The following is an 18,839-nucleotide window of genomic DNA, read 5'->3' on the forward strand; positions in this document are numbered from 1 at the left end:
TCGGCCCTTGATTTCTTCCATATTCATCTCTCATCTTTTTGTCTTAGCGTTCTATCAAAATGGCAACTTGTTAATTGAATTAGAGCCGCGGCCAAGTGACCCGCTTTTGGGCTAATGCCTTGGCCAAATAGCTACTTGCAATGCGGTCAAGACACGCTCCAAGCGAACCAAATTGAAGAGCCACGCGAACGGAATTGGAACTTGTCCACTTCTTGTTCAATCTGGAGTTTACTGTCGATCCGGCGGCCGTCCAGCTCCTCAGTTCTTCGCTCGGCTCCGCTGGCTTCGCTATGGAAAACATAATTTGGTTTAGACTGGTCGTCTTGGCCATTCTGGTGGCCCTGGCATCGGCAGGCAATGGAACGACTGCCCTGAAGTCCAACTTGAACTCGGGGAGTAGGCGAGTCACCTACATGCACGAGAAGATTCATCTACTTCATCGCAAGAAGCGCTGGCTCACCTTTGAATTGGGAGCTGCTCTTACGGTGGGTCTGATCCGAGTGTTCTATATATAAAACACACGTTATTAATTTAAAATCCATTACAGAGCTTAAGCCAGTAAAACATTTCTATCAAGTATTTTTCTGTAGTGTTGCTTTCCACATTCAGCTCCGAAGAAATCAAATTGTTTTTGTATCCATTATGGTTTAAGTAATGAAAATGTTGTTTTTCTTAGGTAACTGGCAACTGCGCCAAGGCAGTTATTGACACCATACCAAAAGGTCTCGTTTGGTTGGCTGAAATGACAAGTCTTTATGAATTACCCGCTGCCGTTGAAGATTGGATACCACGTCGTGTGGGGAAGCCGAAGGTGAAACCTGTACCACCGCCACCGCCGCCACCTCCTCCACCACCTTCACCGCCTCCACCGCCACCATTACCAGCTTCTCCTGGAGATCCAATTGCTTTCCAGCAACAGCCCGTGATTGTGCCCCTCAATCCAGCGGATCCCATCCAATCCTTCTACTTTGCCTACCCGCAAGGCATTCCATTGAGTCCCAACTTGAGTCGTCGCAAGTCCTATTCCCAGCAGATGCAGATGGGATGTCCAGCTTCCCATTTGGTTAAGGATATGTATGGCACCTACTACTGCCGACCCTCTGCCATGTCCCGCAGATTGAGACGCGAATTGGAGAGCCAGGGTAAAAGGATTATCAACGAGGCACAGAGTCCACAGGGAATGCTATTCGATTTGATTACTATGATGGCCGCCATGTAAGTGAACTCAAAGAACTTGGATTTTAATTACGAAAGTTTTCAATAAGGTAGTCGTTTTTGATTTATTCTATAATCTTTAAAATTCAAAATTTTTTAAATTTAAATGTAAACTATATAAAATAGTTTCCACTTGAATTACATTTAAAACAAAACATAAACACTATAATCAAAACCGACCCTATTCAGCTAAAATTCCCCCTTAACTGCCCAAGTAGATTAGGGAAAGCACCCTTAAAAGGGCCAGGTCATTATGTCCATGACTCATTTGAAAACCCCCAAAGGTATAGAGCAGTTTAAGGGGACTTTAAGCAATGCAATTTGTGAGAAGTGTGCACCCTCAACGGTTCGCTTTCATTTCGCCCCATGCAGGTTTAATTACCAGCCCGACTACTGCATCATGCGGACCCTGTGCGAGGCACGTCATCTGCTGGCTCCGCCGGGCTTAACGCTCTTCCACGATATCTTCCGCATCATGCTGCGCTACGTGCATCCGGAGATAGCCCATAAACCCAAGTATCGGGAGGCCTTCACCGCCGGCCGTTCGCTCCACGATTGCGCCAGTTTGTATGGGCCGCATTGCCGGCAGAGTTTTTTGCTGCTCATCAGCGAACGGTTTCAGGAGAAATACGCACGTTGATTAAATAAAAATAATAAATAAAAATAAAAATACAAATTAAAAATAAAAAGCAATAAAAGAAACAAGGAAAACACGTCAATGAATTTATCGAACTGCAATGGCGAACTGCAAGGCGCCGGGGCTAACTGCTATGACACCCTATATGAAGTTAATGGATTGTGATGTATGTTCAATTTAATTGTAATAAACGGAACCATAAGTATGCTGCGCTTTTCACATCGGGCGGTCTTCATTGAAATTTGAGCGATTCCGGCATTTTAAGGTTTTAATTGGTGTGCACTTAAAATATTTAAAGTGGAATAACACAGTTGCAATCAAAATGTAACAGATGGTGTCTTAATATGAGTAACCAAATTACATCTTAGTTGTGTTAGCATGTCAAGGGAAATTTTTAATTATTTAAAAATCGAAGATATAACGAATTTTTTAAGCTTGCACCTACAATTACCATCTACTATTTGCTCAGCTTGGCACCTACATTTCACGGGCTTATTGAAGCCTGAAACATTGTTATAAAAAATCAATACTGCCACGCATTAAGCCTTTACAAATTCTGTAATATTTCCACAGTTCAAACAATAAATACAGACGAAAAATGAGTGCATAAATTGATGAGCAAAAAAATATATTTCATTGCGGGTCATACCAAAAAGTTGAATGGAAATTAAGTAAATATTCGTCCATCGACGATTTTTATTGATCTTTTTTGGCCATTTTGTGGTGCGCTTCGTTGAAAGTGAAGCGCATGTGAGTTTCTTTGTTGCTTTGGGCAGACGGGCAAAAACTACTATTGTTATAATATCACCTCAACATTAAATACCAAAGTGATGGTGACATAAATGCATTTTCAATTAGAATAGGGTATGGACATATTGATGGATTCGGACACGGATTCGGATTCCGATCCGGAACCCCCATTGTGCATGCAACTCGCTCTCCAGGGATCTGAAATGCCAATTCCATAATTTGTGCTGTTTGTTTTTCGCTTCACAATGCTGACAATTGAAGTGGAAGTGGAAACAAAACAAGTGTATTTCCCACTGTTGACAGAAATTTACATGCTACAGCAATCAGTGTTGGCCCTGCTGACAACCAATGGTTAAGAGGGGGAGGAGAAACCCGACCCAACCCCCGAGTGGAACTCAAAAACCCAACAATGAGCACTCGTTAAAAGCAGACTTTGCAGCCAGCCGCTAATCAGTGCAATCAACAGAACACTTGAGCTAATAAGCCGCTAAAGCGGATGGTTCGCTTTTGGGCCAGAGTTCAGTTTCCAACAGAACGTTCTACCGACAGTATGAGGCTCTCCAATCTGCTTTTGCTGGCTTTTTGCCTCCTGCTGCAAGAGGTGCAATCCCAGGTGGCTTCCATGTCCACATCACCAGATGCAAACGCCACACGGGCGGTGACGAAAGTTCTACGCCGGCACAAGCGTTATCTGGCATTTCCGGAGGGCTCTTCGGTTTCGGTGTGAGTGTGTTAATGGTCAAAAGGCTCTGTAGCTAGTTGGTGAAGTGGTATATGATGATCTAATAATCCATCCTGCTATATAGGGCGCCATCTGCATGACGATCGGCATGATTGGCAACCCCGATGTCGACTATCTCAGCTGGGCCGTCAACTGGGGCGTGGCCTACGATCTGCCCAACCACCAGTGGGTCATCCAACACGCCCACGGACTGAACGCCACCCTGCTCAAGGACACCATCAAGCGACGCTCCCGACGAGCCTTCTATGACGAAGTGCAGTCCCTATTTGACAAGTGAGTGTTAGCTAGACTATCTGAGTGATAAGAAATCTAACGAAATTTCAAACTAGCTCCGAAAGTTTTGTTATCCTAGGACAGAAAAAAAAATAACTCTAAGTAAACACAAGAAGGTAAACATTATATAATTATCTAGCTATTATCTATCTTTGTGACTTTGTCCGCGCTTAAGAGACTGTTTTTAACAGGGTCTAGAGATTTTAACCCTAGTTCGCCCAACATGGAAACTGGTATAAAATATGATCCTTGTTTAAAAAAACCATTTAAAAGTAGAATATTAGAGAATTTAACCACAAATTCATAGAGGTATCCCACGTCAAAATCGGGATCCAAATACTCAAGCCATGGAATCTGGAAGTGCAGTTTTTGGTTACAATTCCGAAAACCATTGGAAATACGGAAAAATCGAACATGAAATGGGTTAAAATTTGGACTCTCGTTAAAGAGAAAGATTTTAATGTAAAAAATTAGAGAATTCAATTACGAATTCATAGAGGTATCCCACGTCACAATCGGGATCCAAATACTCAAGTTATGGAATCTGGTATTGCAGTTTTGGGCTCCAATTCTGATAGCCATTGGAAATACGGAAAAATCGAACATGAAAATGCGTCAAAATTATGACCCTCCTTAAAAGGAAAGATTTTAAAGTATAATATTAGAGAATTCAATCAAAAATTCATAGAGGTATCCCACGTCTAAATCGGGATTCAAATACTCAAGTTACAAAATCTTGAAGTGCAGTTTTATGTTCCAATTCTGATAACCATTGAAAATACGGAAAAATCGAACATGAAAATGGTTCAAAATTGTGACCCTCATTAAAAAGAAAGATTTTAATGTAGAATATTAGATAATTCAACCGCAAATTCATAAAGGTATCCCACGTCTAAATCAGGATTATAATACTCAAGTTATGGAATCTTGAAGTGCAGTTTTAAGTTCCAATTCTGATAGCCATTAGAAATACGGAAAAATCGAACATGAAAATGGGTTAAAATTTTGACTCTCGTTAAAAATAAAGATTTTAATGTAAAAAATTAGAACCTTCATCCACAAATTCATATAGGTATGCCACGTCGAAATCGGGATCCAAATACTAAAGTTATGATAGCCGGAAGTGCAGTTTTGGGTTCCCATTCTGATAGCCATTGGAAGTACGGAAAAATCGAACATGAAAATGCGTCGAAATTGTGACCCTCCTTAAAAAGAAAGATTTTAATGCATAATAATAATAATTCAATCAGAAATTCATAGAGGTATCCCACGTCTAAATCAGGATTCTAATACTCAAGTTATGGAATCTTGAAGTGCAGTTTTAAGTTCCAATTCTGATAGCCATTGAAAATACGGAAAAATCGATTTTTTAACTGTTCTGTTCCATCATATTCATATTATTAATTATATTTTTTTGAAATTTTCCAGTATGGGTTTTAATGGTCGCTCGTGCGTGGCTCGAGCCCTTTGCGAAAGTGCCAGGTTTATGCTGCCGCCAGATAAACGCGGTAACATGTTGCAGGAGTTGGTCAGGACCGTCTTTAGCCTTCCCCCAACACCTGTGGCTGCCGACGAACCCCAGACCCATCACCAGTACGATGGTATCTACCGCAGATCCAAACGGAACTCACGCGAATGTCACGAGATATATCCAGGATGCCAGTTCTCTCTGCTGGCTTTGGCTTTGGGAAAATATATGGAAGCCACTACTACAAAATTTAGTTCATTTAGTTATATGTGAGACGCGAATAATTGGTTTGAAAAAATAAAATACCATGAATTAAAATTAATGGCCTTGAATTTATTTAATGACTAAGATTTTAAAATAAAAAAAAGATAAAATATGAGCTTATTGCAGAAATTACCAAAATCACTCACCTCATAGCATTAAAAACCATTGAAATGAAAAACACGGGTTGATTTTTTTAAAACAAATTATTTTCATTCTTCTTTATTTAATAACGCGTAACATTTATTTATATAGTAATTGTTTTCTTTTAATGTGTTGTCGTTTTTTTAATTGTTTTCAATTTTAGTGTTATTTTTCGCAATTGTTGCTATTATTTCAATTTGTTCTTGCGTTTAGCTTAAGTTCGTTATTTAGTGTCTTACATTTAAATTGTTAATGCATTCCGATTTTTTATACTGTTGTGTTAGTCAACATATTTATTTTTCTTCTATCGACCTTATTAATTTTTTTAATGCTTTTTTATTTGTGTATGACCTCTTAATTTTCGATCAATTTTCAATGTTCAATTGTTTGCTTGCTGGCTGCGCGTGAGTGTATTTTATTTAGTTTCGGTTTGTTATGTAATATGTTTGCTGTTTTGTTGTTCAAGAGAGTTTCGAATATATATTTAATATATATAGTAATTATATATATATTTACGCATGTATTTGTTATGTGAAATGTAAATGCAACGCTTTTCCGTTTAAGTTTAAGTATTGTGTCACATTTATTTGAATTACTGATGCACAAATTTTCCATTTACCTTCTCTTTAGGTTTGCTTGTTGCTGATCTTGCTTTGATTTGCAGTGTCAAATTTAGCTTAGCCTATTCTTAGTCGCAAGTATTTTACATAAATTGTTTATGGATTATAATTATCGTTACTTAGCTTACTTACGTTATGCGATTCCATTTAACTAAATTTTCAATTTAGTCAAAATTGATTTTTGTGTTGAATTTTCAGTGAGCGCTTGGGACGCCTAACTAAATGTTTATCCCATACTTGTATTTATATCTGGCTTTAGTTTACTGCGTATATGTATGCATATTTCTATTATTAATATATTTGGTTTTAGTTTTTACTTTTTTTGAGCAAATTGTCGTTAGTTTAGCCCATGGGCGTTTTACCTTTAACTTTAATATTCGTGGTGTTGTTTTCCCCAGTGAGTTGCAAGACTTTAAGATTTGCCATTTTCTTTGATTTGGTTTGAGTTAAAAATCTTGACGCTAAAATTGATTTTTTTGTTTTTTTCCATATCTTAATCGAACGAATTGAAAGAAAATTTACACGAAACTTGCAACGGAAGCACTTAAATCTAACGGCACCTAACAGTTAATACAAAAAATATACATACAGGTGTATATGCATAATGTATACCACTAAGTACTATATATACCTTCAAATATATAGTTAGTATAATTCTTATGTTCTCGAGGGATTTATAGTTTTTGAATTTACACATTTGATTTCGGCTTTATCTCGCACACACACACATGCAATGCCATTCACACCAATTCATACGAAACACATACATACAAGCTTTAAATATTCGAGTGTATTCATGGATCAGTGTGTGTTCAGCTTAAGGCTGTATGAGTGTTTTGTGCTGCTTGCAAAACTGCGAATTTTTGATATCAACGATTTGAAAACCTTCTAAAAGTTTCTTCTCTTTCAAACACAAGGGGGAGCTTTAGAAAGCGCTGGGTTTCATATCTCCCAAAATTATCATTGCATACTTTCAAGCACCTTAATGGAGATTCTTCTCAAACACCCCCTGATTATTGGAAACATTGAAAAAGCAAGGTCCTAAATTAACTGATTGTTTTGCATTTACTCTGGGAAATATTTTACAAAAGTTGTATCTTTTCCATTTGTACATAAGAAAGCATACTTCAAATCATGGGAAAAATGCTAATTGCTGTGACATGTGTACTTGTGTGTCGGTGTCTAAATTTTCTATGTGTCATTGAAACCGTTTTTAATGAATTAATTTATGTGTTTTTTGATTTGCCTCGCTTTTGACCAACTTCATGGAAATTTGTTAGCCAAATCGAATTAAACATTCGGCAACTGTATGTACAAGACGAGCTTTCATGGATGGGATTGCGGGTGTGGGGTTCTTAGAAATTCTGGAAAGGTGTAGTTCATCTATTGTCAGGTACTTGATTAGTTGCTGGGAATCGAAATGGGTCGGAGTTCAAGTGAGAGAGAGATGGGGAGCGTGAGGAATGCCATGAGGAAGGTGTCATCTTTGATTTTCCGTTTAACCCCTAAGGAATGTCATGATTATTCGCTAATCGAGTTCGCAGTGCAGTGTGTGTGTGTGGTGTTTCTAATTGTGTAAACTGTTTGTTCTTTAAATATTCTGCATTTCTGCATTAATCAGCCCCACAGTTGCTTCCAATTTGTTTTGTTTATTTGTTTTTCATTAGCAATACGCAGACTTTGATTCTTGTTGTGTTTGCTACAAAAGACGACCTTTGATTGGAAGACATACGATTTTATGTTTTTTGAATCTCAGGGTCAAGCCGCATATTTATCAAATACCTCAATATCCTGTTTACATCGTAATTATTTTGCTTCAGTTATCCCATTTTGCTCGTTTTTATATATTTTGTTTAATAAGTATATCGCGTTTAACTAATTATGATATTTGTAAGTGCTAAGTGTGAGTGGCCTTAAAATTGTCTTTCGATTTGCTAAAATGAAACACGTTCTAGCCTCCAATGAATGCCCCTAGCGAAGCGGAAAGCAAGCGTTCTATACAGGATCTCTAGAGATTTTAAATCTCTTGAAAAGATGTCTAACGAATTATGAAATAATTGATTGCACTCTTTTAGGCGCCCTTTCAAGTGATTTGAAATCTCTCCTGGTTTTTTATTTTCAGCTACGCAACTTTTTAACTATCCTAAAACATCCTCTAAGGGCAATTCACTTGGCAATCGTTAAGTGGTTTTCATTACTAATTTCCTCAAGAATTTTCCTGTGCTTTATCTAAGTTTTGTGAGTACACAAGTTCGTTGTCTGTTGTAACTGTAATCGAGAAATGAATTGTACTGGAAATAAATTCCTTTCGCTTGCTGAATGATCGATCAATGATGGATCGGCGTTTGCCTCACATTATATGTATATCTCTATATATACAGGTATGAACTGCTTCAACTGTGTGCTTCTTGTGTCTGCATTGCTGTGTGTGTGTGTTAGTGGGTGTTTTGTGGTGGTTACCTTAGTTATATACAGAGTTAATCGTATCTTGCCTAAATAGTTAGTACTTAGCTTCAATGTTAACTTCGAGCCCCGATCTGCAAGATCTACCCTTATGTGTCTAGATTGAGTGGTCTCTACTCCTCCGCAACGGATCTGTTTTCCATTTCCATTTTTGGACACACTCCGAAAATTGTTTGCTCTTAACTAGTTCGTATATCAATATACTCGTACTCGTATCATATATAGATATATACTTGTATATTTACTATTTGTTCTATTTGCATTTCTTTTCGTCTTATTTGTGGCAGTATTTAAATTACATGGTTTCTTCTCGATTACCTAAATTAGTTGCTTAACCTTTTGTATATCAAGCACACTAAACATTTAGCTAGAAACCTAAGAAAAACTTGAACAGAATCGATTCGAAAAGGCAAATTCAAAATGTTTGACATTACTAGCATAATATACAGATAAACGCGATTTAGCTCGCCTTTTTTTTTGTGGGTTGCTAACTTTAATTTAATTTACTCGTTAATACATATTTATGAATCAATGTTGAAATGAACTGTACAACTATAAGTCCGGCCGATCGTGGGTGGGATCGACAGACAGACCGACTGATTGAGTGATTGAATGAACGATTGTTTGTCTGTTTGTTTGTTCGGGCGGTGCGTGTGCGTGTGTTTGTGTGTGTGCAGGACGAAGGACCGGCACACCCACACGCCCACACACCCACACAGAGCCAAACCTATTTGTTTATAACCTAAAAACACAACCAATGAGAGCATATACACTTCTATGTATTTGACGTTAATTCGATTTTGTTTTCTCGAGCGTCTCCATTTTTCCATCTTGTGTCTTGCATTATTTGGTAAAACGAGTTTTCATTTATTTCTCTATTTATTTAGTTTTTGCTTTAGCGTGTCGATTTCCCAAGTGAAACAATTTACAAAAATGGTTTTTGTTGAAATGAATTTCTTCTAATTGTTCTTTCGCTTCTCGCAATTTTCTTGTGTGCTTTTTTTTGCATTTCTCATAGTGACATTAAGTTTAAATATGCATTAATGTTTTATAGGGGTTTTTACTCATTTAGTTTATTTTATTCACAGAAAAGTTACGCCATTTACTTGTCATTAGTTCTTTGTTTTCATTTCGCTTTGCTGCTTTTAAATATATTTAAATAGTTGATTGTCTAAAACTATAACAAAAGATTTGTTAAGCTGGAAGTTTGTACAAAATAGTTTTAAATTAAGAAGCTTAAAGTAAATGAGTTGATTCAACAATTGTTATGCATTTAAATATAACCAAGACTTATGCCAGCACATTTAAATTATTCGAAAAATTCCTATTAAATGATCATATTTAAAGCTTAAGCAAATTTGAATATAAATATATTTTAATATTTACAGGTCACACCAAAAATGGCTGATATTCGTTTACCCATGAGCTTGAAGTTTCATTTAGACCTCAAAAAACCAATAACTAAGAGGTGACTGTATCGTTATTATACAAAATATATTTCGTTTTCCCATTTGGTGATGTCGGGCTGACCTTTTATTTTAAACTATATGTTGTGTACGGACTTTTTATTGAATTAAATTTTGTCCTCTGTGAACAATTTGTTGCCATCAGTTTTTTGTGTATTTGCCTTGTGTCAATGGATATTCGGTTTTTGCATTTTAAAAGGTGTCATGTGTTGTGTTCCATATTCTATGTATTTATTCGTATTTTTCTGTATATATATTTCATTTTTGTTTTCAGACTTTTTTTTATTTTATGCTTTTCAAAACGGAAGTCGAGAATGTTGTCAAATAGTTTTCGCGTTTTTTCTCATTTCAGTTAGCAACTTTGTGTGTGACATTTTTTTAGTTTAAGTTTTATAAGCTCAGTTTAATACTTTTAATATATGATGCACAATTATATTTCCTGTGTGTGTAGTGAATGTATGGGTATTCGTGTAAATTTTGTTGCTGCTTTTTGCATTGTTCATTTAATCGTTTAATTTTAATTGTGTCATTGGTTTCGATCTAAGTTTAGTCCTCGTATTTGTATATAATTACTTGATTTATGATATACCGACGTTTATTTTATAGGCTTTATATTACGTTTAGTTTAATAGCTAAATATTTAAAAAATGTTAACTGTTGATTTTTATGCACTTTACATTTTAATACACCCAAATTGGCATTCGCTATTTAGATTTTCCTGTTTAATTTTCCTCTTTTTTATCGCTATCGTGTGATTGTGTTTGTGTTTTTTTATGGTTGCGTGCATCAGGAGAAAATAGTTTTACAAAAAAAATTAAAGTCTGTTTGGCCTTGCAAGCTCTGATGTTTAAAGAAAAATTTAAATTTTCCAGCCAGATCTCCCAAGCATTTTAGCCAGAATAAATACGAAATATATATATCATTTTCTGGCCCCCCTCTCCATTTCACCACTGCATTTTCGCCCCAGCTTTTTCCCTGTGCTCAAACTGTGCCACAATCATTGGCTTGGAAAACTATTTTAATTAATTCACACTCACGAATGTTGAATATTTTCGATTAGGAATTTTAATTAAACTTTTGCCGGCTCGCACGCACAGAAACAGCAACATTCGGGCTGTTGGCAACAACGAGCCACACCCAGGCCGCTTGACAACCCTGGCGGCGTGCTCAGGGTTGCCGTTGTCGTTTGTCGCGACATTCTTTGCTAATAGTTTCTACAGATTTCACTTATGCTTGCCAAGTTATTGTTGCTGTACAGTGGGTACACAGGGGAAAATTAAATAGACAAGATTTTTCTTTAAACTATTTTTTGATAAAATTAAATATATTATATACTATTATAAAAAAATGAAATTATAATAGCCCCTGTTTATACAATACAGACAAATTCATGAAATGATATTAGTAAGGCTGTCAAATTTTTTGAATTTGATATAGAGCTCTATAGAGTTGTAGGCTGTGAAGTAGGCTGTGCCTCAGCATTTCGAAAATTGGGACTGAATTCATAGTCAACTTTCGTGTGTTATCGAATTCATGAAACGGTGTTTATGCACAGACGAATTTGCTCATTTCATGAATTGATTTCATGAAATAGGCATAGCATAAACACAGCAATAGAAGAAAAGTTAAATTTTGAAAAAACTATTGTTTTCTTAGTAGAATTTGACTGGCAAATATTATGCAAATTAAAAAGTTAGTAAAATATTTTTCCTGTGTGCCTTTTGCAATATAAAGTTTGCGTTTTTGTTTGCTTTTGGCTTTTTATTAACTACTCGCACATACCTAGCGCCAATGCAAATAGAATGGCAAATTGCATTCCGCACTTAATTTGTTGCATGACTTGTGGCGCCGCCACGCCTTCTTCTCCCAGCCCCGCCCCTTTTTCACACCGCCTCCGTCGAAAAGCGGCAGTGGCTTTTGCATTTGCTTAATGTTTACTGTTCTTGTTGCTTCAGCGGCAAAAACTTTTGCAAAATCAATTAAAAATGCAAAGGCAAAAATGAGAGGGCGCGTGGGCGTGGCAGTGGCAGTCAACCTTGTGGCAAGTTTCGTTAGCTTTGGCATTTAAATTGAAGGTGTTTTGCTGTGCGGCACTCCGCCGAGGCTATTGGAATGGCCAGAAAGGCCAGAAACCAGAAAACCAGAGCCCGGGACTAAGAACTCTGAACACCACTCGCGTGGCCCGTTGAAAGTAATTAAAAAGTTTTATTTTAAATTGAACTTGCCAAAGGTTGCTGAAACGCTCCGTATGCTCCGATGAATGCAAAATGAGTGCAGGGAACTACAAAACAGCGGGTTAACCGAGAGGGAGTTGGGAACGGAGCTGCTAAATAAACATCTGTAGAAAACAATCAAAGTCCTATGAATACGAGCTGCTGAGCCAAAATGGTATTTGTATTATGCGCAATAATTTAATTGATTAAAATCGCTTCTCAAACTGAAGGTACAAAGTGCTTGCCAAAAAGCAATTCGCTTTAGTTATTGTTACTGGTTTTTCGCCGTGTCTGTCTGTATGTGTGCGTGTTTTTAATTGAAATTGTTTTGTGTGTTTCCGTTTCCGTTGTTATGTGATTTGACTAGCTGCAATCCTATAAATACGTATACGTACTCTATATATATTTATATGTATGCTTGCACGATATAATATATATATGTGTGTGTGTGTTGCCTGTGGTTAGTAAAAATGTGACGACTCCTTTGTATCAACATTCAACTAAATTTATTTCAGAATTTCGCGCTTCTTACGAACCGATTAGTCGGACTTCGTGTTTTTTGTTTAATATTAAATTTAATTCAATACTAGATTTGCTTAGCTACCACTATTTACGACTTATGGGCTAATTAAATGTAGTTTACCGAATTTACTTTACTTATTTATGCTAAAAATAGATTGAAATTTTATGCAATTTAATTTTACCCATTCAGCGTGGGCGCATTATTTCTGCGTTTGCTTTTGCTCTGCTAAAAATAATGTGAAAAATATGCACAAATAAATAAACAATTAAAATTTATTTATTTTTCCGTACATTTGTATATGCACTTTGTCACGCCCGCAATCACACTACCTTTCACTCAAGCACCCACACTCACGCACTGAACACATGCAGTCAGATTTAAATTTAAAATGCAATTTTAAAACATTTTCATTTGTCTTTTTTTTTGTCTTTTTGTTGTTGTGTGTTGTGTGGAACTTTAAAACTAAAAGATGTAACAAGGAACTTTTTGGCGCTCAAAAATACAATATAACTTACAAAACTCCATACGCTTTTTACAACATTGGCCCGGGGATCTTGGCGAGGATCCGCGAACCACCTGAACTTCCTCGACCCACACAGACATACATCAAGTTCATCAAAAAACTTACAAACTAAGCACCGCTCCGCACCGATCTTTTGGCTCGCGTCGCTATCCAGCACTGTCTTGGTTAATCAACACTACAACTCCCTTGAATTACATTACATACATATTTTGATCAACTGCTCCAAAAACTTGCCCTCCATTCGATTGTATTCAATTCATTCAATTCATTTCGCAATGTTCACTTCACTCGCCTCGCGTTTCATTTACGATGGGCTCCACGAGTCATCCGTTTCGTTGGCGCTCGCAACACTACTCACAATACCCTTTACAACACTGCTAATGACACTGCCACTGTCACTGCTGTTGCTGCTGCTGCTACTGTTAGTGTTGTACAGCGCCGAGGAAATACTCATGGTCTGGCTCATCGTATATTATCCACGATCATCGTCGCGAGCGGCGAACAGGGTCCGCAGCGAGCTGATGATTAGATTCCACCAGCCGGCCGCGAACCCAAGTGGTCGTTATAAGGTGTTATCGCTGCCCATCTTGAGCAGCTCGAACTTCTTCTTGGCAATTTTTGAGTAGAGTATGTCGATTGGCTGCGATTGGTCGTACAGACTGGGCGCCTGCAAGATAATTAGCGCAGTGCCGACCACGCAAGCGATCGCGAAGATCCACAGAAACATACGATCCAATACCATGGCAACGTACTTCCAGTCCTCCTCCACCTGTGGGGTAAGGAAAGAAATGTGGGATAAGTAAGATAAATAGTTTTAAAGAAATATATATATTAAGATAATAACTAATTTAGAGTGTGGTAAATTTTCCCAGAATTTCTTAAAAAATCTACAATAAGAATCGTTTAAAAATAACTTAATATTAATAGCCCTGCCATAAAATATTATTTCCTCAATTATCGATCGCCTATATTCGACTTAAAATGTTAAATTTACACTTTTTGTTTGAATAGGGATAAACAAACATGTGGAAACGTATAAATTATTATAGCACTTTCCTTCTCCTCTCTGGGCAACCATCTTCATTAATCATTTTGGCATGCGAAAACTAATAAAATGGCTTTGGCAGATCTAAATCAGATTTGCGGTTCGGGCTTTGCCAGTTAAATTGAAATGTTCCAGTGCAAACATCGATTGCAGCTTGAAGGCCCCCCACATACACCCCACACCCACCATATACACACAACCCTTGCAACCAATTGCACACCCAGCAATTCGCCGACAAATGGCAAACTGCTGCAGTGCAGGAACCGCATGTTGCAAACTTTCCGTATTTGCACACAAACAACTCAATCACTCAACTCCAAACGGTGGCGACAGACCGATTGCCCTTCACTTTGCACCACCACCAGGAGGAGGAGCACCAGGACCATCCGGACCAACCGAACCGCCGTGATTCGAAATAGGATCCGCCAGCTCCATTCTAGTTTACGATTTCTGATTAGAGAGGATGGCGGCGAACGCGATTTAACCGGCTACGGTTGGTTTTCTGGGTTGAGTCGGGGGTTTTAACGGTCCGGACGTCGGACCCCTAATGCGGGTTATCAAGAGCAGACGCAAACACAGCTGCAGACTTGCTGGCCAGTTCTGTTTTTGGGTCCTGGCTAGGACCTGTTCTCCTATTCCTATGCCAGCTGCAACTGCCAGACAATGATTGCAGCTGATTGGCCATGGACGGCGGGAGATTCGCCCGTTTTCAAATCTGACTGGTTTGCGGAGGTGTGTGGCCACGGATTATTAGATTTCGCTCGCAGCATGGAAAATTAATTACAGCGCGGTATTGCAACAAAACCAATAGTGATTTTTGGTTTACGTTTGGCAAGAGAAGGTTTTGCCATAAAATTTAGAAAGAGATGGTGGATGGTCAGCAAAAAAAAAATGGATAGTAGGTGGTTGGAGCAACTAAGCTGCAAGAAAATATCTTTGAACTAAGTTTCCCTTTCAGAAATAATGGTTTTAGCTAAAGCTCTCTGAGCTTTCACTTTGTTAGTACTACTCTGCCAGCACATTAAATTTTTGATTAATTGGTCAAGTAAATAAAACAATAAATGCCATTTCTAGCCCCTAAGCACTGTCCTTTAAAGAATTTGCATGACTGGATTAATTTGTTATTGCATCTATGCTCCAATTGTTTGATTATTATTGTGGCAGCTAAAAATATTTACGTTTCAAATGGTTGATTTGATGATTTGATTGGTTTTTAATTAAATTGTTATAATGACAATTGAATGGAATATTTGCGAAATGGTTTTAATTGGTTTTAGTCATAATACAGAAAGCCATAATAATAAACTGTGATAATATTTTCCTGCGTACTTACACTCTCGAACTTATCCTTGTTCTTCACGTGTTGGGCTATGAAGCGGGATCCCTCGATGGTCTTCTCCATTTCGCGGGCGTAGGGCTTCTCGAACGTGGGACTGAGGTCGGCGGCGGCGGCGGCCGCGGCGGCAGCAGCAGCCGGACAGCATCCGGGACTAATGTCTCCGTTGAGGCCCGACGGGCTGAACAGGTCGTCGTCGGCGCCTGGGAGTGGCAGTGAGGAGGGCAGCGGTGGTTCCGCGAAACAATGGGCACTAATACCGCCCGCCGCGGCCAAATCGAAGCGGTGTGAGGCGGGTAAGGCTGTGGAAAATAAATAAATATTTTTAAATGAGTAGGTTCTACATTGAAAATAACCCTACAAGTCCCTAAAACTATATTAGTTTTCAAAAAACAAATCAACAGCATTTAAAAAGTCTAAGGAAACTTTCGATCTGCTTTTAAAAATCAGACTACAAATTTACTGCCGCCGCTCTGCCAATACACACACAGTATACACCAACTGATTTACTCTTTTCTAATTACTAACACACTCAACGGTCCTTTAAAATATATTTTACATCACCAACGTTTGCTACTTTTATGCAAGTTAATACATAAGACATAAAACGCAATTTGGGAACCAATTTTTTCCGAGTGTTTGCAAGCATTAACAGCATTAGGCAAATAAAGTTGTAAATGCAATTTGCAACTTTTCTGCTTTGTCTTCGTCGCTATTCTCCTTGGCACAATGTCCCCGAAGGAAGTGAGTGGACAAAGGACCCTTAGACCCTCAACCTCGAGGGCGGCCCAACAGAAGCAGGACTTCAGGGCCGGGGATACAATAAGGAAACTCAATAAATAGTTTTCTGCATTCTGTTTTCCATTTATTTCGCTGGGCCATTTCAAAGTTTCAGATCTTTTCCTTTTGGATTTCCTTTTTCTTTTCGCGCGCTTTCTTTGAAAGCCCCTCGAAAGGAGAAATTATTAAGTTCTATGACCGTAAGCTTTAAACAATCGGCCTTCCGGTCGTATACGTAATATTACGAAGGCTTGATTAATAAATGCGCTACCTACTTTGGACTTCACTTTAATGAGTCATCTAAATGCTGTCAGTTTGCGGTGACAAAATACTGCAAAACCCATTTCTTGGAACTTGTAATGCCCAGACCAGACCGTAGGAAACTTTCCATTTTCTCCGGCGTCCTTGCAGTTGCACTTGTTAATTGTCATAAATTATTTCGCCCTCCGCCCACCGAACACAGCGTCATTATAAAGTGGTGTGTCCGAATGCATATAATTTCCATGTTGTTGTGCATATTTAAAATGGAATATAAACTGGCAAGTTGCAAGTTTCCCGTTGCTAGCTGCATGCACCGTTGGTAATGTGCCCACTAAAGCCAGTTGAAAACATTCATAAATTTCCCGGCTGCAAGGAAGGGGAAGCTCGAATCCCAAGAAGCCAAGTTCTACACAAAAACTTTCGTCTCAAGCGGAGCGGGAAAAGATGGGGGGAAAAACTTTGACCAGCTTTCTATGGGATTCTCCTCGAACAGCTCCCGGCAGAAGGAATACCATACCCATACCATTGTTTTACTGAAGCAGGTTGTGTAGTCCTAGAGAGCCTCGACTGTAGTTGCCTACCTGGAATGCCGTAGTCGCCGCTAAAACGCTTCGAATCGTAGTTGACAAACTTGTCCACATCCGGCGGCAGGTGATAGACATCGGTGAGCACCTCGGGCGGCTGATCCTCCTCGGGCTCCTCCTTCTTGGGCCGCTCGATGCAGAGCAGCTTGGGCAGGATCTGGATGAAGAGGCGCTGCACCCACGGTGCCATGCGATGCGTGACAGGAGATCTGGAAGGGGGTTATCAAGTTTGGGTTGGAAGAGGTTTTGAAGGGGTATTGGAAGGATTAAAATCTGAATAAAGTACTAGAGCCTTAACAACCCACCTGAAGTTCACATTGAGCACGGCGATGGTGACAACGACGGAGAGCGTGACCAGCATCATGGTGAAGAGCAGATACTTTCCCAGCAGCGGAACCGTCAGCGAGGTGGGCGGAATGATCTCGGCCAGCAGCAGGAAGAACACGGTGAGCGACAGCAGGATGCTGATGCAGAGCGATATCTTCTCGCCGGAGTCGCTGGGCAGGTAGAAGACCAGCACCGACAGGAACGAGATGCCCACGCAGGGGATGATCAGGTTCACAGTGTAGAAGAGCGTCTTCCGTCGGAGTGTGAGGTTAAACACGATGTCCAGATAGGGCTCCTCGCAGCAGCTGTAGAACTTCTCGTTCCGCACCGCCGGCACCCGCATGATATCCCATTCCACAGATATATAGTAATCCTGCAGGTCGATGCCCACCTCTATGTTATCCGAGTCGGCAGTCTGCTTCAAATGCCTCAAGTCAACCTGTAAAATGATATTTAACATTTTAAGAAATATTTCATATATAGTATAAATTACATTTTCAATAACTTTTATCTGATTACATTGTTCTAGGAGTGGGGTAATCAATATGGAGGAGCAGCTGCTGCCTTTGAAACTGGAAACTTGCTGATTTATGCCCGGCAACTTTGGCAACTGCTGCACCTGTTCGCCCCGACACGAACCTAGGCCAATCATACATCTATTTATGTTGATTTGTTGGCCCATTTCCCCAGACGCCTCCTCACCTTTTCCATTTCCCCAAGTGTCGCTTACGACTTCCCCTCGCGAAAATCAAAGGTGATGGAAAAACGTACTTTCTGACAAATTTTTGACAATCGTCAATTGCACGGAGAATTGTTTGGCTGGCAAAAAGGAGGGGTGAATGGTTCGGTTCCTATTCCTGTTCCGGATCCTAACTCAGCGACAGATGGCAGGAATCGAGATGGGTTCGGCTCACGTGCGTCCCGAAACGCAAATGACACTTACGCTTGTAACCTTTATTTCATTTCCATTTGGCTTGATTTGTCATTTGTTGTCTGTTGCTCATTTATCAGCGGGTGGGTTTTTTTTAGTAGATTGTTGTTTTAAATTTTAAGGCTCGTTTTACTTCACAAAGTGTATTGACATTTAATCTCTCACCCAATCAACTTTTGGGATATATAAAACTCTTGAACAGCTGAGACAGTCGTCATTAATACCTCGTCCTAAATTTGCGCTGACTTTGTAAAATGCCCGAAAACCGATCCACAAA

General features: G+C 38.9%; 3 protein-coding genes across 4 annotated transcripts in view; 2 read left to right on the forward strand and 1 right to left on the reverse strand.

Moving 5' to 3' along the window:
* Positions 1-290: 290 nt before the first annotated feature.
* Positions 291-1,855, forward strand: LOC119552769. The gene is made up of 3 exons (XM_037862581.1): positions 291-485; positions 677-1,215; positions 1,588-1,855. The coding sequence occupies exons 1-3, from the start codon at positions 291-293 to the stop codon at positions 1,853-1,855; spliced, it is 1,002 nt and encodes a 333-aa protein (XP_037718509.1).
* A 1,297-nt stretch (positions 1,856-3,152) lies between these two features.
* Positions 3,153-5,358, forward strand: LOC119563177. The gene is made up of 3 exons (XM_037876449.1): positions 3,153-3,323; positions 3,409-3,617; positions 5,046-5,358. The coding sequence occupies exons 1-3, from the start codon at positions 3,153-3,155 to the stop codon at positions 5,356-5,358; spliced, it is 693 nt and encodes a 230-aa protein (XP_037732377.1).
* Positions 5,359-11,559: 6,201 nt separating this feature from the next.
* Positions 11,560-18,839, reverse strand: part of LOC119547720 (acetylcholine receptor subunit alpha-like 1) — a 64,894-nt gene continuing 57,614 nt past the window's right edge. For both annotated transcript variants that reach the window (XM_037854702.1, XM_037854711.1), the window contains 4 exons: positions 17,610-18,070; positions 17,302-17,513; positions 15,677-15,981; positions 11,560-14,067 (listed from right to left, as the gene is read on the reverse strand). In XM_037854702.1, coding sequence (XP_037710630.1) covers positions 13,861-14,067; positions 15,677-15,981; positions 17,302-17,513; positions 17,610-18,070 — 1,185 coding nt within the window. In that variant the 3' untranslated portion in view covers positions 11,560-13,860. The remainder of the gene's footprint in view (positions 14,068-15,676; positions 15,982-17,301; positions 17,514-17,609; positions 18,071-18,839) is intronic.

This window comes from Drosophila subpulchrella, chromosome 3R (genome assembly GCF_014743375.2).
Source record: "Drosophila subpulchrella strain 33 F10 #4 breed RU33 chromosome 3R, RU_Dsub_v1.1 Primary Assembly, whole genome shotgun sequence".
NCBI classification, from domain to species: domain Eukaryota; kingdom Metazoa; phylum Arthropoda; class Insecta; order Diptera; family Drosophilidae; genus Drosophila; species Drosophila subpulchrella.